Source organism: Hippichthys cyanospilos, chromosome 11 (assembly GCF_059441005.1).
Source record: "Hippichthys cyanospilos isolate Australia breed blue-spotted pipefish chromosome 11, RoL_Hcya_1.0, whole genome shotgun sequence".
Lineage (NCBI taxonomy): Eukaryota > Metazoa > Chordata > Actinopteri > Syngnathiformes > Syngnathidae > Hippichthys > Hippichthys cyanospilos.
The window spans coordinates 19,946,584-19,973,858 of record NC_142379.1 but is presented as its reverse complement, the minus strand read 5'-3'; the positions used below and the strand labels follow the sequence as shown (position 1 = coordinate 19,973,858).

At 41.9% G+C, this 27,275-nt stretch overlaps 1 protein-coding gene across 4 annotated transcripts in view; it reads right to left on the bottom strand.

Annotated features, from left to right (window-relative positions):
- Window positions 1–27,275, bottom strand: part of dscamb (Down syndrome cell adhesion molecule b) — a 155,042-nt gene that overhangs the window by 28,960 nt on the left and 98,807 nt on the right. For all 4 annotated transcript variants that reach the window (XM_088427068.1, XM_088427070.1, XM_088427069.1 and 1 more), the window contains exons 7-11: window positions 25,677–25,973; window positions 23,114–23,386; window positions 20,102–20,380; window positions 17,674–17,793; window positions 9,699–9,878 (exon numbers count right to left, since the gene is read on the bottom strand). In XM_088427068.1, coding sequence (XP_088283194.1) covers window positions 9,699–9,878; window positions 17,674–17,793; window positions 20,102–20,380; window positions 23,114–23,386; window positions 25,677–25,973 — 1,149 coding nt within the window. The remainder of the gene's footprint in view (window positions 1–9,698; window positions 9,879–17,673; window positions 17,794–20,101; window positions 20,381–23,113; window positions 23,387–25,676; window positions 25,974–27,275) is intronic.

Sequence of the window (27,275 nt, the reverse complement as noted above, 5' to 3'; positions counted from 1 at the left end):
AAATTGATCTATCAATGACAAAAAGGGGGACACAAAGGTATTCTATTGGATGAATGGCAACAGTTGGAGGTTAAGGCGATTTGTCCTCGTGAATGTGTTGTGAAATCTTTTGCTATGTAATTGCTATGGTCATGTCCGTCTATACATCCGGCTGTCTGTCCATTTTTTTTAACCGTCTGCCAAATGTTATTCTTATGTATTTATGTCACGTTTGTCAAATAGGGTCCTGTATTTACTGCTTTGACTGGTGGGTTTCTTGATGTGTCAGTTGCCATGTAGTTGCTATTGTGCTTCAGTTTGTCATATAGGATTGATGTGTGACAGTATTTCATTTTTAGTTACAGTACGTAACTTTTAACTTCAGTGACACATTGTCAAAACGTCAAGTTGTCAAGCTATCATGTCAAGCCATCTTCCTCGATTTATTCTAATGCAGTTTTCAAGTAGGCCTACTGGTTCTGGGTCTAGTTTTTCCTTGCTTTTGTACATAAAGACTTTTATTTTTCCATGTCCATGTCCTGTATGCTTCTTGGTCCAATATCTACTTCTAATGTGATCAGCATAAATGGCATAAATAGATTAAAAAAGACAATATAATATCAATTTAATACTTTTCAATAGGTCAGACACGGCACTCTGGTTGGGTATGTCTCGAAAAAAAAATTAGTTTAAACTGCCGTAAAATAAAGGATACTTTTTAAATGATTATTTTGAGATGAAAAAAGTGGTTTTGACTGAAAGAAGGAATTCACAAAGAACAACAAGACGCTGTTCTTGGTAAAACAATGGTACTGTTAATCTTTGTAATCAATTCATTTATTTGTCTTTTGGGTTTGTGGGTTTGAGTTTGTGAAAGGAACATTGTTGGGTATCACCATTTGTAAATGCATGAAATCAAAAATGTGTTTTTTCTGCTTAGCACGGCAGCTATCTAACTTCATCTGAATTCTTTGCACCTGCTTTGATGATGACAGCGAGCAGTAACGTGCGGCTTTTTGAGGAAGAGGCTGTCGAGACGAAGAAGAAAGCCATGACTCTTGAGTGAACTCCCTTCGGTCTGAGCGTGGAGTCTGTCTGGCGGAGTGCCGTAACCACACACCGGACTCATTATCGAGACATCTGCGTGTGCATGTGTGTGTGTGTGTGTATGTATGCGCGCGTGTGTGTGATTCAGCAGAATGAGTATCTGGTAATGTCTCTCACCCAAGACTGCTCAGAGACTTTTTTTACTCACTCACACCTTTTTTTTTCTTCTTACACGAGGCCAATTAGTCCAAAGACTTTGGGCTATAATGATCAGGCAAAAGTGTGAAGCTGCTGAATTGGATTATACCATCTTAGATTGAAGGTCTGAGCAGTGTGAATGTGCTAATCTTTATCGCAAAGTACAATATACAGATGTTTTCCTTGTTCTGAAATAGACCTCATCCTCCAGGTAAAATTATGCAAAAACAGTTTCTGCTACATTGGTGAGATGTTGTATACTGTCTTACCATTGAAGGACAAAACTAAACAGCAGGGCATCATACACAAAACAATCTGGAATAATGAATGAAAGCACACAAACACTGAAGAACATTGACCCAATCAGGCTCGGATAATCTTCAAAACTTTGAATGATGATTTCTGAAGGTTTGAAGATGCTTTGCTCTATGGTAGCAGTCCTGTTGTTCTCAGAACAGCGCCAGTCACCTGCATTCCGCCACCCGAAATGATCCTTTTACAAACATTGAGAATTGGCCTATATGTCTGATGTTGGCACCCTCCCGAATAAATGCTTCTATGTTAAAATGACAGTGCATGTGCAAATGCATGAGTGTATGTGAGAGCTGTAGCAGTGTTGTGGGGCTGAGTGGGCAGGCAGAGTGACTTGTGCTCATAACACATCTCAGCCACACTACATGATGGAGGATGGCGAGAGAGCATGTACCCCTGCAGCGCTAACTATGATCCCTCTCGCTTGCTCGCTCCATGTGCCTCCTCAGGCTCTCACCAGGACAGCCATGATTTAATGATGACAGAGACCATTTTGATTATTCATACGCAGCAGACAAGTCCGCTAGGCGTGCTGGTGTCTCACGCATGTGTTTGAATACGCATGGGTGTGCGTGTGTGAAGCCAGACGCACATGCCGGCACACTTTTACAAAGGCCTGAAAAAGGACTTCAGCAGGAAATGGACATTTGCACACATTGGGGACAACATATGTTTAAGTGAATGTGAACCAGTTCAAAACAGGGCTAACTTCATAGTGTATAAATTGTTAATAATAGTTATAAACATTAAGTGCAAACAAGATCAATCGATTCAATGTAAGACCGGCAAAGAAAAAAAACAACTTATTCTTACTCTCGGTGAGTTTTCATGGACTGTCCTATACCAATGCTCTCCCTTTCTGGAATGAATTGACGTTCTGAATGAATATGTTGAGACACACAAAAGTGATTGTCTTTGTTTTTCCTGCTATTATTCAGGCACCTATACACTTTGCATTGTGCATACATAACAATCATAGACGGCTTGGCATTCTGTCTTCGACAGAAAGCTTGCTCAAATAAAGCTGGTACAACCAAAATACATTGCCATTTTTTCCGATAAACCATATATATTTTTCCTTCCGTGCTCTGGCAGTATGCTTTAAATTTCCATCTTAGATTTTAACAGGCAGAAAAAATGTCTGTTTTGGGTGTTTTTCCTGTACAAATTCACTTAGTTGTCCTAGGTAATAAACCGAAATACATTGCCATTTTTTCCGATGAACCATATATATTTTTTCCTTCCGTGCTCTGGCAGTATGCTTTAATTTTCCATCTTAGATTTTAACAGGCGGAAAAAATGTCTGTTTTGGGTGTTTTTCCTGTACAAATTCACTTAGTTGTCCTAGGTAATGTATGTAAAAACCTAATAAGTTGTATTTTCACTCTTGAAAAATAAATTGTGCTGCGGTCATTTTAATTTATTGCGTGAAGGCAAAAAGCCTTCATTTATTGTGTGAAGGCAAAAAGCCGTCACACGTTATTGTTATTTTTTATTCCACCCGTTTTTTGACGTTTTCAACTCATTCCCAGTTCATTCGATTCACACGTTCCAATTTCATATTATTCCAATTTATCATGTGGCGACTGCTTCCATTTTTCCCATTATGATTATTTATAATTTTTCCCGCAATTCATTGTTTTCCACCACAAAAATCCCATTGACTTAACATTGAGTGATTTTAAATTTTATATTTACAGCTTTCACATTTCATATTTTCAATATTTAGCTCATTCAGCTCAACTTAGGGATCATTCCCATCATTCCAGTAATTCATCCTTTCCAATATTTTCCCATGATTCCATATTTTTCACCCTTTTGATAATTCACAATGGGAGGGCTTCCCATTCATTCCCAATGGGAGATTTAAAATTTCACATTTTGAGCTTTCCTATTTCATATTCACAACATTAAACTCATTCATATTTTTATGGATCATTCCCATAATTCCAATAATTCATACTTATTAATATTTTCCCATAATTCCACATTTTTACCTCAATATTCCAATATTCATATCCAATGGGTGATTTAACATTTCACATTTTGATCTTTCCTATTTCATATTCACAACATTTAACCCATTCATATTCCCTATGGATCATTCGCATCATTCCAATAATTCATACATATTAATCTTTTCCCATAATTCCATATTTTTACCTCAATATTCCAATATTCATATCCAATGGGAGATTTAACATTTCACATTTTGAGATTCCCCATTTCATATTGACAATATTTAACATTCATTCCGCGTTTGGATCATTCCAATGATTCACATATAAATATTTTCCCATAATTCCATATTTTCTCCTCAATATTCCAATATTCATATCCAATGGGATATTTAACATTTCACATTTTGAGCTTTCCCATTTCACATTCACAACATTTAATTAATTCATTTCTTCTTAGGGATCATCCCCATCATTCCAATATTATTAATAATCATTAATACATATTAATATTTTCCCATAATTTCATAGTAGACACTAGATTGTTTAATCTATTCAAATGGTTCCAAATGTATATGTTAAAGATTGTTCTTTCCACTGGAATGCACTCCCTTTCACCTATTAATTGACATTTTTGCCATTCGATTACCCACACAATTTCTATGTTTTTCAGTTTTTACCTTGTATCTTCTTCATTATTTGGCCTATTCACACCGTTCCAACTTTATATGTTAAAGATTGTTCTTTCCATTGCCATTCAATTAATTGCTTTCACTTATTAATTTATGCTTTTGCAATTCAAATACCAATACAATTTCTACTTTATTTCAGTTTTCCCCTTATATCTTCTACATTATTTGGCCTATTCAAACAGTGACAACTTTATAATATTCACATTTCTTCACAGATTCAACCCATTTAAACATTCAACATCATTCCACCATTCAACACAATTGCAAAGTTAAGTCAGGCAATTGCAGGGCACATAGAGAAGAACGACCACTCACTCTCACAAACACAGATAAGGGACATTAGGAGTGTCTAGTTCGCCACCATGCGTGAGATTTTTATTGTGGACCAGGCAGGGATAGTGACTGCTCTCAGTAGAAGTCGCATCGTCCTTCCTCACTACAAAATGTAATTTAGTATAGTATAGTATAGTATAGTATAGTATAGTATAGTATAGTATAGTATAGTATAGTATAGTATAGTATAGTATTATCTATGGTGAACAAATGGGTCTGGTCTTATTCATATTTTTTTAATGCTTCATAAAACAATGTTGCAGGCCGGTTCAAAACTCCCGATTAAACCAGGCTGTACATTTGACATCCCTGATTTATACTGTTATATAGTGTCAGAATTGATTGAAGTACAAGGAATAAATGATAAAAGTACAACTACTTAGTGTGCCAGCAGTGTGCACAATTTTCATCTTGTCTATTCTGTTGTAAAAAGAGAGACAAGGACTAAGAATACTTAGATTATTATGTAGTTTTCATTTAAACAGCAATCAATGTATGTTTAAATTGAAGATTGTATATTATGGCATAGTTAAGGACCCATGAGGAAACTACTTGCATAAAACATGTTGTTTATTCAGAAAAAAAATATTTAAAAAAACATAATATTATGTGGGTATAAAGGTACCTGGCAATTATGGTGCCAGTATTTACAAGGAATCACTTGATATCAACTTTTCAGGAATAGCACAGCTCTAAGTATAGTAGAGATACAAAATTCATATTCATATACAGCAGTGGTGTCAAACACATTTTTATTGTGGGCCATATTGTAGTGATGGTTTCTGTCTGAGGGCTGGAATAACTGTAAATTCAAATACATTTTTGGGTTCGTTGCATACTTAGCTAGTTTTCAAAGCAGAGGTCAGTAAAAACTGCTCAAAAGAGAGACTGGGAACAAAAAATGCTTTTTTCCCCCTCAAAAGTTTTAAAAGATGAAGACAACTTGCAAATTTGGCATTTTAGCCAGAAACTTTAAGTCAAATCAGTATTTGGCCGACCACATAAAATGATGCGGCGGTCTGGATATGGGCCCTGAGCCTTGAGGTTGACACCTGTGATATTCAGTATAAAATATAGAATTATTTGAAAATAACAAGATAGAGCATCTGTGCATCAGTCAGGTAAATTGCTAGATATTTCTGTTTTAATTGGACAGAAATAGAAGAAAGTTTTGCTTGGCCTTGCTTGGTCAGATTTGGACTTAAATAGGAAAAACGAATAATCTATGGTGATGGTATAGCATTAGTGTTTCCAAAAAGACAAATGAAATTACTTGTGCATACCACCTGCACAAGTGGATAATGCATATTTAGAATGCTGTTGCTTTACTTACTGGGGCAGCTGGTAGATTACACTAATGTCAGGACTTATTTATGAATACATTCATCCATCCATTTTCTTAACCGCTTGTCCACACGAGGGTTGCGGACGTGCTGGAGCCAATCCCAGCTGTCTTTGGGCAGCAGGTGGGGTACACCCTGAACTGGTTGCCAGCCAATCACAGGATATAAAATGTTTAAAATAAATAAATACTTCATCGTAAATATAAAACATATAAATATAAATTTTATAAATAGAAGGCTTGAACTTTTTTTTTTATCACTTTTGTGAATCATGACATTATCACCAATTATTATTACAGTATAAAGACTATTATTACGGTACAGTGGTCAAAGGTGGGCAGGTCGTTGGTACTGATAAACTGTTTATCAGTTCATCAGTGAAGGACTGACATTTTGACTGCCAAATGATGGGAAAAATATTAAAACGTACAGTAGAACTCCTCTATAACAACATCATATTTGTAGACAGAAATTTTTCACAATATGGGACTTATCACTACAGCAAATCTATGTCTTAGACGTAAACATTAAAAAAAACAAAAACGTGTTGCACTCATAATCTGACAATCCAACATTTAAAAAATAGAAATAAGAAAGAAATTGCCAAATCCACAATAAGCATTCATTTTCATACTTACATCAATTTCATATGTAATGTGTCTCACTGTGCTTCGTCCATCTTTAATTTATATTGCTTTTATCCTGTCTTCAAGTGTTACACTTGGTTTAAGCTCCATGCGGCTGGACTCGTCAAAATGATGTTATTTTGGTAACGTGGGTGTCCCGGCCTACTACCCCAAATCAGCTGGGATAGGCACCAGCAAACCTGTGACCCTTGTGAGGATAAGCAGCTATAGATAACGGATGGATGGATGGATGGATGGATGATTCCTACTAATTCTTCTTGTCCTCGGACAGCCAATGAACAATAATTAAATATGCACCCTTCAAATGAATGCTCATGTTTTTTTTCCATCAGGTAATCCACAAATCATGTGCGATGTGGCGATTGTTTCGTACCATCACGGATTAAGTTTAACGTAACCTGGCACTTAAGCAGTAAATGAAATGCCATTCAAAAACAATCTGGGAGCAACACCGAGTGCTTGATTCTGACTTTAGTGAGCCCAAGAGGCGCAAAGTCCAAAATTTACACAACAAACAGTGATGTGAATCTGCTTATTTAGAGCCTTGATTTAAACAGTGCCAAACTGAGGATCTTTTTAACTGTGTAATGTTCTACAGTACATCCAAAAATGGCCCCATCTGATGGAGGAAAAGGGAAATATATGTAAGAGACAAAAAACATACTGATGTAACATTAACCCCTTATAGTACTTGCAGATTTATGATAATATTTTGCAGAATGATAATATATTGATCTATTTGGCCAACTAACTGTGTTAATTAAAAACTTGACTAAAACGTCTGCATGCACAAAGGCACACAGTCGTGTCACATATCGTGCTCATATTCATTGAAGGGTAAAATCACTTTGTTAGTCTTGTCATTGGCTATAGGCACTATGAGGATATTTGTGAGTGCCAAATAAACTGTACAGTGGCTTGCTGGGTGTGTCTTCTTTGAACAGGTGCCAGCAACGGAACAAGGGTAAATTGTGAAATAATGTCTTGTTTATCATTTTCAACTGTCTCTCATTGGTGTATACAGCGGAAGGAATGGCAGTTGAAGATTGCAACTACAGCAGATAAATAAGCAGCTAAACATGCAGACCATTTTTCACTTGGACATTTCGTCAACCTCTAATTGATATATTGAAAGATTTAAACGAGAGTGCTGCGCAGAATGCCACCTTTTCATAATCCGAGTTGGGCTTTATTCATTTTTTGCTGGGCCATCATTCACAATCCCATTGGTACATGGACCCTGTGTTCTATTGTCGTCAGTCAGTCATTTTTGGAATAATGATTGGCACAAGTGCTGCACAGCACCGATTCCATAGCAAAAATCCAACAATGTTCACACCCAATTTCAAGTCGCGAACACAAATGCACTCTTACCGGTCAAGTAGAATGCAGGACGGCAACATTGAATACAGCAAACCAGGCACACAAGGGTCAAATAGGGTTTTCTGAATTTTTTTATTCAATCATTCTAAAATAGATATGGTGCCACTCGAGGCATTTGGTGTTAATTTGAAGCATTAGTTATCACCGTAATTCCGCTTTTTGAGTGGTTTATGCTACATGAGTGACTTGTTGTGATGGCCTCTGACAGGTGACTGTTGCTCCTTCTTGAAAAAAAAAGAACATCATTTTTTGTGGCCCGCAAATTGCTGATTTCACGTTAAATTTCTGGCAGAAATCCTGAACTTGTAAGTTGTCTTCAACTTTTAAAAAATTGGAGTGAACAAAAGTTTGTATTTTTTTTCATTTTTTTATTCCCAATCTCTAGTTTTTTTGCCCGCCTCTGATTTCAAAATTAGGCAAGTGTGTGATGAACACATTTAAAATTGATTTGACTTCACGGTCATCTTACCGGCCCTCTGACAAATATGTAACTGCAATGTCTAAGAATGAGTTTGACACCCCTGCTTTATCGCATCAGTGTCTTTTGTTTAAATCCCTTGGATGAAAATCTTAACTCAAGGTTGATACAACATCAATGGCTCAGTTCTTTTTTGGACCCAGCACGAGGTAATTTTTTTTAAACAGTTTTAAAAGTGCAAGTTGCAGAATTCCCAACTGTTTTATGGCCTGCGTTTATAAGACAATCCGTGATGGTTACATGAAGTGAATATACTACACAAAAATGGTAATGCTTAAAAAAAACCTTGCTGCCTGTGTTTGTTCAGTGGGTGGTGGAAAGTGGAAGAAACAAGGTCAGAGGCATAGGTCCACTTGCTGCATAGCAACTGGCTGCTGTAGTCATGAAAGTGACCTATGGATAGTCAGAGTGCATGCTTGTGTAAGCGCCTGCAGCTGAGGCACAAGCAGCCGGGCGGATAGGAACCTTTGTGCACTGCGAGGCTTAATTACACTGACACATGAATATCCATAATATGCCAGGCAGTATTAATAGTCAAATATTTCTCTCACAGGGGATTTACACGCAAATTATTATCTTTGGAGCTAACAGGAGGGGAAAGCTCAGCTACAGAACATTATTCACATCCAATTTAGATGATTTGCACATGGTGGACATACGTTATTCTCCTGTCAAGGTTTTAGCTAAAGAAAGATACTGTATGTTGGTTCGTCTTTTCTTTTTTATCTAGTCACTCACAAATTGCACAAGCACAGTCGACAGTCACCATAGAGGCTGTTTGACTTCAGTATTTGTCACATCCATTGGTTTTCTTTAGAAACTTCAGTTAAGCCCAGCGTGTAACTTTCAGCAATTGTTAATGGTTGAGTCATATTGCTTTTGTCTTATGTTAACTTTAATAAGGATACACGTTTTGGTATACTTATACAATATTTATAGATAATCATTTATAGTCAACACGTCAAGTGGTGGTGGTGGTGGTGTGGGGGGTGGGTCTCTTTCCTAGGGGGACTTGGCAAAATATAATTGAGAAGCACTGAGTTAAGCTGACATGCAAGTTTCTGTAATGTGGGAGGAAGTCAAAGTACAAGGACAAGTAAACGCCACACAGGAATGCCAGAGCAGAGACTCAGGACTGTGAAGGATGGAACATGCTAAACAGTGGGTAACTACAATCAAAGATGCTCAACACACACATGCACGCGCACACACACATACTTGCATGCAAACACATAAGCTCAGACACACAACATTTAAAAAAATGAAATACATCAGTCTTGACCCATCATTTTTGGTAACACTTCTGATATGGATGGCGATAGACTTACTTTTGACAGTGAGGTACATAGACTTGCTGACGTCAGCGCCCACGTCGTTGCTGACCTTACACAGGTAAAAACCGTTGTCGTCCTCCAGCACGTGTTTGATCAGTAGGGAACCGTTACTCAGTTGTTGGATGCGGGAGCCACTGTTGAGAAGAATGGGCTGAAACAAGGGGACACCTGCACCTGTGGCATGGAAAAGGACACTATTCAGTTTACCCATGTACATAGAGTAAAGAAGATCTTATTGAAAATTGCATTTAAATGCCATATGAAGTGTCTAAGAGGTGTAAAAATACACAGTCACATGCTGAGATTAACCAAAAATAAGATAATCATGATGCTCACAGAGTGTGCTTTTCTTTTGAGCGCATGTGTTTTCCAGATTTGACAACAAAGCTTGTCAGATTTTGGGAGGCTTGTAAACATGTTTCTTAACAGCGGGTTCAAATCCTTAAACCGGCCAACAGCTGCCGAGCGCAGTACTGAAGCTGAGCTGCCAATGTGATGCAATCAGAGCGGACATAATGCTCATGTTGAACAAGACTGTGTCATGGTTTGTTGGGTTGTGGGTTTATTTTGAGGGGTTCTGTTTCTGTTTACGTTTATAGTTCCGGTTTCTGCCCCTGTCGCGTCTGCCTGCGTTAGTTTTGATTTAGTCCACCTGTCTGTTACCTGCGCCTCGTGTCCTCCAATCTGCTCCCTTTGCCTGTTGTCCCTGCCCAGCTGCCATGTGTTAGTTTGATTAGTTTGTGAATGTATTTAAGCCTAGTGTCTGTTACAGCCCGTGTCGGATCATTGTCTCTGTCATGTCATGGTCATATTGTCGTGTCTCTCCCGTCGTCAGTCAGCCCCGTGTTTTCCTGCTAGCCTGCCCGTCGTGTTTGTTTTCTGTTCTGCCAGCCTGCCTGCGCCCTTAGTTCGTGTTTTTGCCGTCCTGTTTTTTCCCGCTTTTGTTCCCGTTCCTCAATAAACATGGATTTCATCAACCCCCTGTCCCGACGCTCCCCTGCTTTTGGGTCCTCCGCAACCACGCCGGCGTTCACACCCGCCGTGCACCCCCGTGACAGAATGATCCGACCAACGCAGGACCCAGCGGGAAGCCCGCGGCGGCGGACACGACGCCGCCGCCCCGTCCGCATCCGCTCTCAGCCCGCCGGCCAGCCCCGTTCCCCCAGTGTAAGACCTCTTGTTTTTTCTTCCGTGTTTTTCCCCTCGGAGTCCGCGCCTGTCCCCGCTTCTGATCTGTCCCCCGCGTCCGTCACTTCCGCGTTTCCCTCGTGTTCCTCCGACCTCCCTTACGACACGATTCTGTCCCCGCACGTTTTTTGTAGTTCCGATTTCGCTGATTTGCGTAGTTCACCTTCCGTCCGTCCACCTGATCACTCTTCCTCTCCTGCTCGCGCTCCTCACTACACGTTAGAGTCTAATTTTTCCGACATCGAGGATTGCCCTCCCTTCGTCACGTTTCGTTCCAGTACCGGTCCTGATTTTGTTTACCCGCGTCCCTCTTCCGTCAACACTTTTTATCATATTCCGTATTCGAGCCCGTGCACCTCTGATTATGATTTTGATTCAGATTTTGACTATCAGTCCGGCCAGTCCTTTTACAGTTCGTCCGAAGACTCAGATTCGGAGCCCCTATTTGACCGTGACCTTTTCGTGGGCTCCCGGTTGGCATTTCGTGGCCGCCGGTGGAGGGGCCCGCGAAAAGGCCACCGCCCCAGTGACCTCCAGAACCCATCTGTTCAGCCTTCCGATCCGTTCCCTCCTGTCTCTGTGTCCCCCTCTTGCCGCGCCCTGCCTACTTCCTCCTGTCCTGTACCACCCTCTTCTTGCACCCTGTCCCAAGCTCCTGTCGCGTCTGTACCACCGGTCTCTGTTCCCCAAACTTCCTGCCGGCGGGCTGAAGCGGCACCCGCTCCTGTCCCAGCGCCAAGGCGGCTACCCGCCCCTGTCCCAGCGCCAAGGCGGCTACCCGTACCTGTCCCTGCGCCAAGGCGGCTACCTGTCCCTGCGCCAAGGCGGCTACCTGTCCCTGCGCCAAGGCGGCTACCTGTCCCTGCGCCAAGGCGGCTACCTGTCCCTGCGCCAAGGCGGCTACCCGCCCCTGTCCCTGCGCCAAGGCGGCAGACCGCCCCTGTCCCAGCGCCAAGGCGGCAGACCGCCCCTGTCCCAGCGAGCCGGCGCCCGGCCTCTGCGAACCCTGCGAGCCGGTCCCCGGTCTCTGCGAACCCTGCGAGCCGGTCCCCGGCCTCTGCGAACCCTGCGAGCCGGTCCCCGGCCTCTGTGAACCCTGCGAGCCGGCGCCCGGCCTCTGTGACCCCTGCGAGCCGGCGCCCGGCCTCTGTGACCCCTGCGAGCCGGCGCCCGGCCTCTGTGACCCCTGCGAGCCGGCGCCCGGCCTCTGTGACCCCTGCGAGCCGGCGCCCGGCCTCTGTGACCCCTGCGAGCCGGCCCCCGGCCTCTGTGACCCCTGCGAGCCGGCGCCCGGCCTCTGTGACCCCTGCGAGCCGGCGCCCGGCCTCTGTGACCCCTGCGAGCCGGCCCCCGGCCTCTGTGACCCCTGCGAGCCGGCCCCCGGCCTCTGTGAACCCTGCGAGCCGGCCCCCGGCCTCTGTGACCCCTGCGAGCCGGACCCCGGCCTCTGTGACCCCTGCGAGCCGGACCCCGGCCTCTGTGACCCCTGCGAGCCGGACCCCGGCCTCTGTGACCCCTGCGAGCCGGACCCCGGCCTCTGTGCACCCTGCGAGCCGGACCCCGGCCTCTGTGCACCCTGCGAGCCGGACCCCAGGCTCTGTGAACCCTGCCCGTCTGCCTCCCAAGCCAGTCGCCCGTCTGCCTCCCAAGCCAGTCGCCCGTCTGCCTCCCAAGCCAGTCGCCCGTCTGCCTCCCAAGCCAGTCGCCCGTCTGCCTCCCAAGCCAGTCGCCCGTCTGCCTCCAAAGCCAGTCGCCCGTCTGCCTCCAAAGCCAGTCGCCCGTCTGACTCCAAAGCCAGTCGCCCGTCTGCCTCAGTCATCCCAAGTCAGTCTCCTGGCATCCCCGCCGTTTCTGATTGGCCCCCAGTGGCTGTCTCTGTCCAGCCTGCCGTTCCCAGTGCTGCCAGCCACGGTGCCGCAGCCTCAGCCTGTTGAGCCACCAGCCACGGCGCCTCAGCCTCCTGAGCCGCCAGCCTCTGCGCCTGGCTCAGGAGGCTGAAGGCAGCGCAGCCCAGCTTGAGCCCCAGCCTCGGCGGCCTCAGCCGGCTGAGGCCGCCGAGCCTCTGGCTGCCGCTCCACAGGCCTGAGGCTGCGGCACCGTGGTGGCAGCCTCGGCGGGCCACGCAGGCTGGCCTGACTGTCAGCCACTGGGGGCCCATTGCCGCAGACGACAGAGATGCCAGACGGTTCCCTGTGGTCGCCCCTGTCCCAGGTCAGTCTTGTGCTCTCACTCGTGTCTGTGGTCTGCACCCAGTGGCTGTTCCCTGATGGCACCCCGACGACGCCTCCGCACCTGCCTGACGGCGTCCAGCCGACGCCTCCGCACCGGCCTGACGGCGTCCAGCCGACGCCTCCGCACCGGCCTGACGGCGTCCAGCCGACGCCTCCGCTCTGGCCTGACTGCGTCCAGCCGACGCCTCCGCTCTGGCCTGACTGCGTCCAGCCGACGCCTCCGCTCTCGCCTGACGGCGTCCAGCCGACGCCTCCGCTCTCGCCTGACGGCGTCCAGCCGACGTCTCCGCTCTCGCCTGACGCCGCCCTGCTGACGTCTCCGCTCTCGCCTGACGCCCCGCCTGCCGATCTTCAGGGGCAACCGGGATACAAGCCTACCTGGGGTGGCTTGCTGTTCGCCATCGGGCGCCCAGGTCGCCCACCTGACTCGGCCCGCCGGGCACATCTGCTCTGGCGTCCTGGCCGCCCGCCTGATTCGCCTCGCCGGGCGCCTCTTGTCTGGCGTCCGGGCCGCCCACCTGACTCGGCCCGCCGGGCACATCTGCTCTGGCGTCCTGGCCGCCCGCCTGATTCGCCTCGCCGGGCGCCTCTTGTCTGGCGTCCGGGCCGCCCACCTGACTCGCCCCGCAGGGCACCTTTCGTCTGGCGACCGGGTCGCCCGCCTGACTCGCTCTGGCGACCGGGTCGTCCTCTGGACTTTCCCCCTCGGGTGCATCCCGTTTGGCACCAGGGGTGCCTTTGGACTGTTTTTGTTTTTCTCCTGTGCCCTCCTCCGGTCCCCCTTCCGCCCACCCTGCCTCGGTTTTGTTTGCTTGTCGGTTTGTTTTGGGACGTCTGGGATCCGTCCCTTGAGAGGGGGGTTCTGTCATGGTTTGTTGGGTTGTGGGTTTATTTTGAGGGGTTCTGTTTCTGTTTACGTTTATAGTTCCGGTTTCTGCCCCTGTCGCGTCTGCCTGCGTTAGTTTTGATTTAGTCCACCTGTCTGTTACCTGCGCCTCGTGTCCTCCAATCTGCTCCCTTTGCCTGTTGTCCCTGCCCAGCTGCCATGTGTTAGTTTGATTAGTTTGTGAATGTATTTAAGCCTAGTGTCTGTTACAGCCCGTGTCGGATCATTGTCTCTGTCATGTCATGGTCATATTGTCGTGTCTCTCCCGTCGTCAGTCAGCCCCGTGTTTTCCTGCTAGCCTGCCCGTCGTGTTTGTTTTCTGTTCTGCCAGCCTGCCTGCGCCCTTAGTTCGTGTTTTTGCCGTCCTGTTTTTTCCCGCTTTTGTTCCCGTTCCTCAATAAACATGGATTTCATCAACCCCCTGTCCCGACGCTCCCCTGCTTTTGGGTCCTCCGCAACCACGCCGGCGTTCACACCCGCCGTGCACCCCCGTGACAGACTGCAGATTGGTGGCAGAGGGAGAGTCTCAACACGAGCCAGTGCCAGTCAGATTGACTGTATTTAGACAAAGATTAATAAGTGTTTGTGAGTGAACAACTCACGGGATTTAATGTTATATAGGCCTACAAGATGATGAAACAAGAGGACTATTATTTGTATGATTTTAAAATAATGTAATGGCCTTCTAACGGAGAGAAAAACAAATTGGACTTGTATTCATAACAAATATAGTTGGTGAACAACAATGTTCATTTGTATCTCATTTTTGCATTTCACCTCAGTCTCTTACAGTAAAACAATAAATGCTGCTTGAAACTTAGTCAGCTCAGCTGTTTTTTTTTTAAGTAGTAAAAAGCAGTTAGGTGTCCTCGAGACCACAGGTCTCGTGACTGTTTCTGTTCCCTTGCTTATGAGTGCAAAGATAGGGAGAGATGTACAGTGCTCCCCCTTGAATTATGGATTTTGCATACCCATTCAGAGCTAGTTGCTATGATAAAAGCAGCTGACCTTTACTTACAATTCCATATTTCCGACAGACATTCAATCAGGTGGATCTCTGCTACTACGTCTGATGTAAAAGGAATCAAGACTACCATTCCCTGAACAAACTCATTGTGACGTGAAAGATATTCGAAAGTCCCACAAAATGCCAGTTTCTTATGTCAGGTGTCACACAAAAACCGCTGAGCGCAACAGCTGAGCTGTCTAAATTTCAAGCAGCATTTATTGTTTCACTGTAAATGATCAGCACGATGAACATTTTATTGTTTACCTCATTGGAGAAAAACGTGAAGATAACATGAACAGGCAACGAAATGCATTGCTGCTCAGAGAGGGACATATGTCTCTGTTGAGAATAAGCTAACAATAATAAAAGAAGAAATAATTGTACAAGACAAAGTGAGGTGGGAGTGGTGTTGCAGGAATGATCAGGGTGGAAGACTTCACAGCAGTGAACCTGTGAATGCTTTGGCCAATTTAAAAAAAATCCGTTCATGGTGAGCTGCTTTCAGCTCCTCATGAACCTACTTCACACATGTCAATCTCCACTATGAATTCTAGAAAAATATTTTGTGTTTCAGTCATGTCAAATACTGCGGTTTTCATAAAAAAATTAAAAAGAATGATAGCAAACATTTCTGTTGACCGAACGGTTGGAGACTCATTTATTTAATCAAAGATCTGTAGAGTATAGTTCACGGCAGTTATTAGAATTAATGGTGAATAAACGGGACATTTGTGGACACATAAATTATGAAGAATTTACGGTTGTGTTTGCGGTGCATATGCATCTGCAAAAATAGAAGGAAACCGGGTTTTTGTGCACAGTTAGCGCGAGCGCCAAGCTAGACTGGGCACCAAGAGTCCATAAGGTTTAGATTGTCTTTCTGCCACCACAGGCATATTTACAAGAATTTCCTTCTGCTGTGCTGGCTCACACAGGTTGTCACAGTCCTGTCTGTGCTGTATAGCTGCAGGATGACAGATTTAACAAGATAAACAGAATGACAGATTGTACGAGTAAAAACAATTCAATTTTTAATTTTTTTGTAACAATTTTGTTACGGTTTGTAATGCATTTTTATAATTTGATATGCCGGGTTGCCCACAAATGAGACAATAGTTGTTTGCATTGATGCTTACTGTGGTCTTACGTGTTTCATCTTTACTCGTTTTATCCACACTTACCACCAACAGTTAATCCCATGGAACTACCAAACATAAAATTGACATTAGCTATGGGTAACATTGTGAATATTCACATAAAACCACAAATGTAGCATACCACTATGAGTTGTTGCGTTTGACGTTAGCGTTATTAGCACGTTATTAGCACGTTGTTAGCAATTACATCACACAGGAAGCACTTTCCATGACCCCAAACTAAACCTAAGTAAATTTACATGCTCAAAACAATCCATGAATAAATATTATTGCTCCTGTGAACTTGTGAATTATTCTTGGATCATTGGAAATGTAATGTAAAAACATACAAATTAAGCAACCTAAAAAGCTCCCCCCCCCCCCCCCCCTCTCTCTCCACTCATCACCAACACACCAGCATCATCTGAAGGCAAAGAAGTGAACTGAATGAACTGCATTAATATTGTCAACTGATACAATTAATGTTATATTGTGGCGAGGTGAAGGAACCACACGTTGCTGTGCTAGTGGAGATCTTTACTCTTCGCATGCCATCACAAAACTGATACAACAAAGTCCAAAACAGCAAAGACAAAGCCAACAGGTTCAAAGCATCAAAGGATCATAGCAACATGCCTACTGGGTGAGAGACATGGTCCTAGTCTCCGCCACAATATTTATATATTAATATGATGAATAATTTAAAGTTTTTTTTTCTTTCCATGTTATACTTTGATTGCACTAATGTAATTCTAATATGGCATGAGGCCTGGCTTGCCTGTCAGTCCATATTGCTGTCTCTCTTTGACACAAACACACACCTACACATGCATACACACGCACACATGCGCACGCATGGACACAGACACACACACAAGCGGTCTCAAACATACCCACGAACACACACACACACAAATCCCATCAAAGGTTGAAAAAAAATAGAAGATTCCATTCTTTTGATCAAAAGACCTAGGTCATGTACACAGACACACATTTGCACATGGACACACTCATACGTGCAATTGCACAAATCCCCATTGATTGCTACTTCCTGTTGGTAAAGCTTTCATCCTTGGTTATATGGATGAGGTAGCAAACACCTGGGACCTTGCTTCATATTCTCTGTTCCAGTGGCTGAACTCACCTGCTACCTTCAGGCTGCATGATTGTTCTTCTCCATCTGGATGTGTTTGTTTTTCTATAATGGGGTCTTTTTTAGCAATAACACTCTTAGGAGTCAGGATGACACCTTGCAAGACCATGTTAGCTGAACAGATGGATGCGTGCACCTGTGCATGCATCAATATGCCCCAAGCATTCGATGTGTGTAAGAGCAGGCACTCATGTGCACCACCCAGCTAAAAACAACTGAATATATTCATCTGTAAAAAAAAACAACAAAAAACCCCCAAAGCAAAACATAACCAAATGAAACAAATACAAATCCCCAACAATGAATCATTTGTGTTCATCGTCACATATCTGACCTGAAGATACACTTTTGTGGCATGTATTTTACCTTTGGAGTGCTCCCATACAATGGTAGGTGGTGGGTATCCTTCAGCAGAGCAGTTGAGAGTGACAGTTTTCCCATAGATCCCATCTTGGTCCTCAGGTTGAACCACAAACTGAGGAGGAACTGTATGCACACAATAGTTCATAAAAATGAAATGGTTAATGTTTTTGGCTTGTATTTTCAATGGCAAAGCTAAAAAATATATTTAGGTTGCTTATCACTATTGCTACAGTTTATGACGTCAGTGCTAACACGGGGCAACAAGTATTTACATGAGGGAAATTAGAGTAGTATTGCATATACCGTAATCTGATAAGGCTCTTTTTTCATATCTTCTAATGTCTCTTCAATGAGCAATGCTGTATAGTAAATCACACAGGCACATAACCTCCATGAAGCATTGGAAAATTTGTAATATAAATTCTTTGTATCTTGGAGATCGAGCAAATATAGATTAATTTGTCAGATTTGTCATCCTTGTCACATCAAAATTGTGTATGATTCCTTGTCAATATTTTAAAGGCTTTCTTTTCTTTCCGATAGAGGTGTTTGAATGGTAAGTTAGGGATTGATCACATTATTGTACAGCACCTGTATACAGTACCTACTGAGCAGGTAAGAACACACAGATAGAGCCTAATGACTTTTGTGGGTCACCTCTTATTGCTTTGTAATTTTTCATTTCAACATAGTAATAATTTTGTGAAACAGAGCAAACTCTGGCACATTGAACATATGTCAGAAAGCAAAGCACGCTAAATGAAGAGCACAGAGAAAAACAAGGGTCTCCTGTATTTACTTGCATGTTGTTTTGACTTGGCTTTTTTGGAGAAAACATTGAGGGCAGCAAAATGCAGACTGGGGAGTATAAAACTGCAGTGTCCAGATTAGGCATGGGTGTGATCACCTTGCATAAAAATGTTGCAGTGTCACACATTTGCAGTATTAGTATTACAGCTCTAAAATTTTATTCTTTAAAATATTTAGGTAAAGGCATGGCTTCATTCCTTTGAACTCTATCATTATCATCCATTATCTATTTGTTACCTATCGTTTATTATTAGGGCCTGAGCAGCAACCACTACAAGTTCCCTCTTGTTTTTTCTCTGTATTATTATTATTATTATTATTATTATTATTATTATTATTTGGAATGAACCAAATTTTTGGGGGCCTGAACATGCACGAAAAGTCACCAACTTTTGCACACTTGTCGGGCCTGGTGTAAAATTTGATATATTGGAGTTGGCATAAACAAACAAGTGGCTCTGCAGATCCACTTAGAGTAAAAAAAAAACAAGTCAATTCCAATGCGTAACAATCCATAACATCAATCCTCTCTAAGACACGCAAAAAAAGCCAGTGGCAGCCTAATGCTGGTTATTGGAGATATATTGTTTTTATCAGTACTGTATTATTATTTTACTGTTATCGCTATTCTCTTATCAGCATTATTAGTATTATTATCAGTATTATTATTAGTAGTAGTAGTAGTGGCAGTAGTAGTAATAGTAGTAGTAATCGTTCTAGTAGTAGTCTAATAGTTCTCTCTCAATCATAGACATGAGCAACCAAAGTGTGATACAGGTCAAGAATATCAATCTTGACAAGGCATGGCAATTGATTTGTGTCCCCTTAAGTCCCAATTTTACCTCAGTGAAAGTTTTTGGCACCCACAGCAGTTTTATTATCCCCACCGTTTATTAACCATCATATCTGTTTGATAGTTTCCTCAACAGTTGTCAGTTCACTGTATCCCACCTACCTGTCATCCCACATTCCAAGTTTCTGTCTGGCCCTGATTGGAGTTTCTACCTTATATTGGCTCTGACTTGTAATCCATTTCCATTCATCTGTGATCCAAAGCGATTATACTTACAAAACATCAGTAAGTGTAAGTTCTGGAATTCCTTTCTTTAATTATTCGATTTTTAGTTTTAATTTAACGTAGTCATGCACTCAAGCAAGTTACTGTACTGTCAAAAAACAAGGGCATTAAACACAACTCTGTCTACATGCGAGGAGCCACATCAATAGCTTAATGTTAGCCCAAGAGCTAGCTTCTATTCACCTTGTGTTTTAATTACGTAATCATCTTCAAAGAGGGCATTTGCTGACTCTAACATCCAATCATATTGAAGCACTCTTTACTGGTGACACTGTACAGTGTTCCTTGTTTACTGCTTGGGTTACGTTCCCAAAAACCAGACCCTGAAAAGTAGAGATTGAACTGTTGTTGTTGTTTTTTGTTTGTTCGTGTCCTTTTTTGTTTCTTTTATTAAAAAGGGTAAACCGTTAAACTGATTACCAGCTCATGCCTAGTTCAGTGATAAAACTTGTCAAAAGTGAAGGCTAACGTTGGTGTGTTTATACATGTAATTTGGAGACGTATATTTTTAAACCTGCGTAACTACAAGTCCAGTGACCTCACCTCGAACAATGAGCTGACTCTGGTGCTCCACAGTGGCCGCTTCATTGCGTGCAATACATGTATAGTTGCCATTGTGGTCAGGCGTCAGGTTGGAGATTCTCAGTGAACTGGTGAAATCAATGTTATCCACAGTCACACCCAGACTATTTGGGATAGGTCGTCCATCTTTCTGCCAGGTGATGTCCAGAGGCCGGTCGCCTGACATGACCACGCAGGGGATGAAGACACGTTGACCAATAGTGAATCGCTGGAACTCGAAAGGCTGAATGTATGGAGGGACTGAATGCAGAAGAGTGGAGAAGAGAGGGGTTGAGGGAAACATAAAGGCAGACAAACTAAAATTAGATATAATTTCAGCTGTCAGACAAGATTCTTCTTCTTTAAATTCAATGACATCCTGTAATTTCCTAACTTTGAAACTTTGGAAAAGGTCATTGGAGGAACATAACGAACCTGAAAAGCAAAGAATTGCAATAATTGCTTATCGTTCTCAAACTGGTGACAAAAACATGCAAAACATGACATCAAAGAACTTGAAAAGATTGTGGCATTTGATTTGACCCACCTCCTTAACTGCTTATTACTTCCAGTACCTTCCTACATGGTCTGAAAATAGAGAAGCCTTAGGCTTAGAATATCCGCCCAAAGGCACTGCCTTTGCAGTTATAGCCACAACAGTTTGTATAATTTCACCTTTTCACATAACATATTTCAGATATAGTAATCAAGATGTAGTTGAACGATTTACATACATCTTTAGTTTAAGAGCTTTCACATATTTAACGAGACACTAAATATATTTGACTAAGTATTAAATATTGTGCCCAGGGGTAGATTGTCAAGAGAAATCAATAGATTCCTTTATTAAGTAGATAAAGCTGTTTTACAAAATGGTGAAAAACCAGAGGTTTAATCCAATGAAAAGGAAATCAAAACTACGCTCTGCTTGATAACCTTGAAAAAAATAATAGCCAATGACATTCATGCAAAATCATAAAAACACACCACCATTGTCCACTTACTTTTGGGGTCAAAAGTATGTCCATAAAAAAATTGGCTTGAACATTGCTGTACTTTATGGGCACTGAGTCACACAAAGACTGATTTTGGAGTTGCTCAAGGAGCTGTTGAATCTTTTAGCTTTGGGGCAGAAATGGACTCAAACTGTACCCCAGTTTCTGACTGTGTATCTTCATACATATCATCTATTGGGGTGGTTTCTCAAAGGTCTCAAAGTAGGTTATTAATAAAAATAGTATATATATATATATATATATATATATATATATATATATATATATATATATATATATATATATATATATATATATATATATATATATATATATATACATATATATATATATATATATATATATATATATATATATATATATATATATGTTGATTGTATTTCATATTAAATTGTGAACGTATTCATCACTCGTATTCATCACTCTCCAATAAAGCAAAACAATTAAAAAATTGTCAAATAGAATTCTGTGTCTACAATTCCTTGCTAATGAGGCAATTAATCCAGAAAAGCAAAAGCGGTATTTCATTTTATAATGCTGTTTAATAATCGGCAGTATCCTGTTTGGAGGAAAGGGACCCTGTTTTGTTATTTTGTATCCTTTCAGTATAGCTGAAAAGCAACAAATATGCTTGTTGCATCTATTGGTAAATAATGAGGGTACTTATTTTTGGCTTGAATGATTTATTTTTTGTATTGTTTCTGCAAACATTTGCAATGGGGGTCCTTGGAATATTTGCTTTCAAAAAGGGCTCCCTGACTCCAAAAGGCTTAAGAACCCCTGATCTATTGTATATACTCAGGCTACCCAAGCTGTATATTATGACCTTATGCAGCAAATTGCCAGATCACATGCTTATTTAAATGATTACAGTGATTAAGGAGGCAGAATTTGGACCATAATTAATTTATCCCACACACTTTTGTACGGTGATCAACAATGACAAGAATAGCACGTCAAATCAAGCAACCCGCCAACATAATAAGCCAGAGTTACACAATAAACCATATTAAAGTTGCCCAAGTCACCTGTGGTAGGGTGTCCAGTGAGATCAAATAACTGTGAAAATAAGCAGCACTTTAGCTGCTTATTTAATTATCAACAAAGTAGAGATAATGGACTCCCAGGATCCCCAAAGACCGCCGCGTAGTTTAAGCATGAGCGGGATGAAATTAACAAATGCATGCGCTCAGCACAGCACCGCTGGGAAGCGTTGCTTTGTATCATCGGCCTCTCTTGCGTTCTCACTCTTCTCTCTCCCCCACTGTTCCCCTCGCATCATGACAAAGTGTAATGTGGCAGCGGCATCCTCACGTACTGATCAGACGGAAGGAAATGGAGCATAATGGGGAAGCCCTCCTCCGTCTTTCCAATTACAGCTTGTAGGACCTCGGCGGAGATCAGCCCTGCGACATCATTAGCTCAGATACAGTCTTCATTATCTAGCCTGATGAACTGAGGAGTAGCAGGTAGACTCGTTTATTAGTCTTGAGATGAATATCAAATCATTTTAAACAGCTCCTTGCCTTCCTGTGTGATTGTGAGCTTATTTGTTTATCTGTGGACTTTGGCATTTCTCTGTCATGTGCATTAAAAGCAAAAAGGAACATGATTATATGATACTGATCGGCTGAAAATGAAATGAACCAATATTTACTTTGCAGCTTTTTTCAGGTCTGAAAATGGCTCTGCAAAGGGAAAACACCGTAGTATACATGCCAATCCAATATTTGGCAGTATAGTTCTGTATTAACCGGTTGCTCAGCACTGACCACAAAAAAACAAGTTTGTCTTTCTGCATTGTCCATCCAGTGTAAGTGACCATGAATTGCGCCGATGACAGTTGGACTGGGAGGCTGCCCCCAGTATATGTGATACTCCAGTTATTCACCAATAGGACGAAATGTAGTGGGGAAAATAAGTGAGGGATGGAAGGATCCTGGAGATCAACAAAAGAAAAGAAAAAAAATACACACACCTCTCACACGGAGGTGGACACTTTGCGAGTCCATCTTGTTGGGTTGAACCATCACTTTGCAGTTATATTCTCCAGCGTCTCCCTGCTGCACATTGGTGAGCCTCAGCGTGCCGTTGTTTTCAAAGGCCCGCTGTCGATGGTTGAATGGCAGCAATGCGGAGTTCTTGTACCACTTGATGGAATAGTAGGGATAGCCAATCACACGGCAGTGAATGAAGGCATCCCGTCCAGCGATGGCAGTGACGTTTTTCATTGAACGGATGCTGGCACGACCTGAGAATTAGAGTGGTTCAGAAAGAACTACCTATGAGGACATTTATTAGACTGTGACGCTTGCTGCAGTGATGTGTACACAAAACAGTCAATTTTTGTTTGTTGCGGAATACTAATCATCAGGATTTAAAAATTCTAATCGAACAATGTAATTTTTGCATGCGGCCCTATCCTTCAACTTCTTGTAGTATTATCAGGGTTCGTTTCACTTGCTTCATCTTTTTTTCATTTTAGCAAAGCTCAGCAGAATGACAGGCATTTGAACCTCTGAGTGGAGAATTGAAATACGGTAATAGTATGACACATATTTTGCTAATTCTTCTCGCCTACATACAATAGTACGTTCTGCATCACGTGTAATGTGTTCAGATTTTAAAGGGAGAGTCAAAAATATTTTTTACAATAATGTCCAGTAGTGTCCAGTATTCTAATTACGTATAACTGCAGAACAAAAGCAACATAATCCACCTACTTTTGTTCATTCCAGGTAACAACCAACACAGGCTCACCTGCAACGGTGATGTCATTTTCAGTTGTCAGACAAAAGGGCCGCCCCCATAAGATGGGTAGAAATGGGTAGATTTTTCTGCTTAATTCATAGCCCACAAATGCAATATTAATCATAATACCATAATTTACACAAGTGGGCCTGTAAACAACATATTATTGTGAAGACATTATCCCTTTAAACTGCAGAATTGGCTGTCTATGTAAATACCAGAGGTCAGCACTGATGGACTGTACATCAGTCCATTGCTGATAGATGCCCGTTTTGCCGCCGAACGACGGGAATGCTAAAAAACAAACAAACAAAAAAAAACAAACAATAAACTAAAACGCCAAATTAAACATGTCGGAATTGCAATTTTCATCCATGGTTGTAATCGTCGAGATAGACATTACCTCAGATGTCAATCATATGTCCGTCAGCCCATCTCACTCCGTTCTGTTTTACTGAAATACAATTCAACTGACTTGGATGTTTATCTGCCCCGTTGATGCATTTTTATTGTACAAACTGCAATCAGCCTGCAGTCAATATGACAATTATCACTTTACAGCACCACCAAGCAGGGGAGAATTATGTTCATTTGAATTACTAAACAGGATTGGTTCTATTCACTATTTGTCATTCACAGCTATAACACAGCTGACTTTACCTGAAATTTACTTGTAGTTGCTACCTTTCTTAGTCCTGATTTCATTTCTTGCTGATTCTGGGAATGCAGAACAAATTTGTATTCTTTCTCTGATTGGCTCTTGGCCAGTAAAATGCAAGACAGAAGTTTTTTAATTCCCGAATCGAAGATGTTTTTTTTTTTTGTTGTTGTCTTTTGTGAAGTCAACCTTAGCAATACTTTGTTTTACTTGTAGTGTATGGGACAGGTGAAATTTAGACTAATGTTAATGAATCCATCTTCTATAGCTGTGGGGCAGGCAGTTTTAAATGAGAACCGACATCCACCATTTGATTGTCATGGCATGATAAATCTATCCAGTGACATGATTGCTAATTGCACTCACGTCCCCTGGATTCCTCAAGTGTAGGATCAGAAACATGATGGAGTTTTCGTCTTATACTTATTTTACTGTGTTGTGTTTTATTTGAAGTAGAATGAAACTGTAGAACCACACACATGATTTTAACTTTAAGTGTAAGTACTAAAACAAGAAAAATAATTAGTGTAAGTTCAGACAGAATTGGACGAATGACGGACTCGAAAAACATGGTCAAATGTTGCCCTCAAGTGGTGGCGAAACTTTGGTCAAAAATACACCAACGGACTGACGGACCGACGATTATAATTTCTTTTGGCTTGAAAAAAATGACGGACCAACAATGACGGAATGGGGGCGGGGCGCTGACGAATGTCGAACCAGCAAAAAAAATGTAAGTTGCCCACCTCTGGTAAACACACATAAAAACATATATTCATACAAGGAAAATAAATGTCCCCTGGCTAATTATTATTTCAGCCACTTTGAAAACCAATTGCCAGGGTATATGCGCTAAACAAGTAAAATTCATTTCAACTGAAGGTATAAGCGTGCCAAAAAAAGCTTAAAAACAACTCATCTAAAAAATATGTTGAGGGTAGAAAATGTTACAACTAAAACAAGAGAATGGTGTTGGACCAGAATAAAAAGTTACATTAAACGCAAACTAACTAAATTCCCATTTCTCACACAACATTCAGACGTGTGCAGCAATCAGGCAGACAGACAGATATACAGAAAGACAGACGGGTATGTGTATTGTTGTTCTTGGAGGAGCTGATTTGACAAGCACCTCTTACGTTTATTCGAGCCTGGTGGTACACGAGGCCGGCCGAGTTGCTGCACGTGCACCGGTACACGCCACCGTCCTGCACCTGCGTGTGCGTCACGTTGAGCTGACTGACCACATGGCCCTCGTGGCTCTCGTAGTGTCCCAGGTGGTGGTGGCTGTCTTTGATGACCGGGTCGTCATCCAGCGACCACATGCAACGGGGTGGCGGCGTGCCCTTGACGTTGCACACTAAGAAGACAGGCTCGTTGGGGTTCACCACCTTTTCGCTGAAGGAGGAGAGGATCTTTGGTGTACCATCTGTGGAGGACAACAAAACAAAATAGGTAGGCGCTGATGAATAAAACATGGAGTCAGGCTACACATTATTTGCAGGGTGCAATAAAATGATGCAATAATATTAACTGGAAGACGGAAACAATCACCACTTGTTCCTCTGGCTGGTCAGAATGTTCAATATTTAATTACATTTCCTTTTTTATAAAGTTGTAATATTTGCCACTGAGCACACAGTGAGTATTTTCTTGTGGTCAGAATCACAGCAGGTAAAATTACACCCCCAAAATACAGCATTTCTGAATTGAGCTACATTTTGTGATAGAGCAATCACTAATTCGATTAAATTGCCTCACCACAGACAGAATATGTGTCTTCCTCAGGTATACAGGAGTGGATAGTCTTAAAAATCTGCTTTGAATTAAAACCACTAAAGGTTTGAAGAAACAGTCACCTGACAACCTTTAACTTTGTTTACTGCTTGAGACGTCTGATTGGACTGATACGGAGTAATATTTATATGGTGTATGATATTCTACACTTTTTATCATTTTCTGTGGTTAATTTTTCAGATTAGAGTTTGTCAAATTTGTCAGAACTATTTGTTTATTTTACACATATTTGCGTTAATGGTGCACATCAAAAGCAATTTCTTATTTCGTTGAACAAGTTTCAAAGGCTTTGGCACATACATGCAAATGATTACCATATTTCGCAGAGTACAAGTATTTTTTTTTTCCCTTTTTTATGCCCCATATTAGGGAGGTCGACTTCTAACCGCATATTTTCCATATATCTGAATAACGTTAATTCAAATGCATAATAAGTATATATAAGTATATATATATATATATATATATATATATATATATATATATATATATATATATATATGTGTGTGTGTGTGTGTGTGTGTGTGGGTGTGTGTGATGCATCCGTGCGTGAACACACACACACACACACAAAAAAATAAAAGGCAGAGTGGGTAGATATGTGGGTATATATATATATATATATATATATATATATATATATATATATATATTTCTATCCCACCCACTTTCTTCCATAATCGCAACAGTATGTTGTTGGCTATACTATGAAGAAATGCATCTAAAAGTACCGTAATTTTGTTAACAGTAACACGCACCACATGTTATAACTGCCATTGACTTATTAGTCAAATAGTTTGTCAAAGTCACCCAAATTGAAGCAAAAATGGGGAGGTTGACTGATACGCAATGTCAACTTGTACGCAGAGAAATCCGGTACATCCTATGCTCTGTTGTTTCTGATACTAACAACATCATGTTGATCAAAATGTAT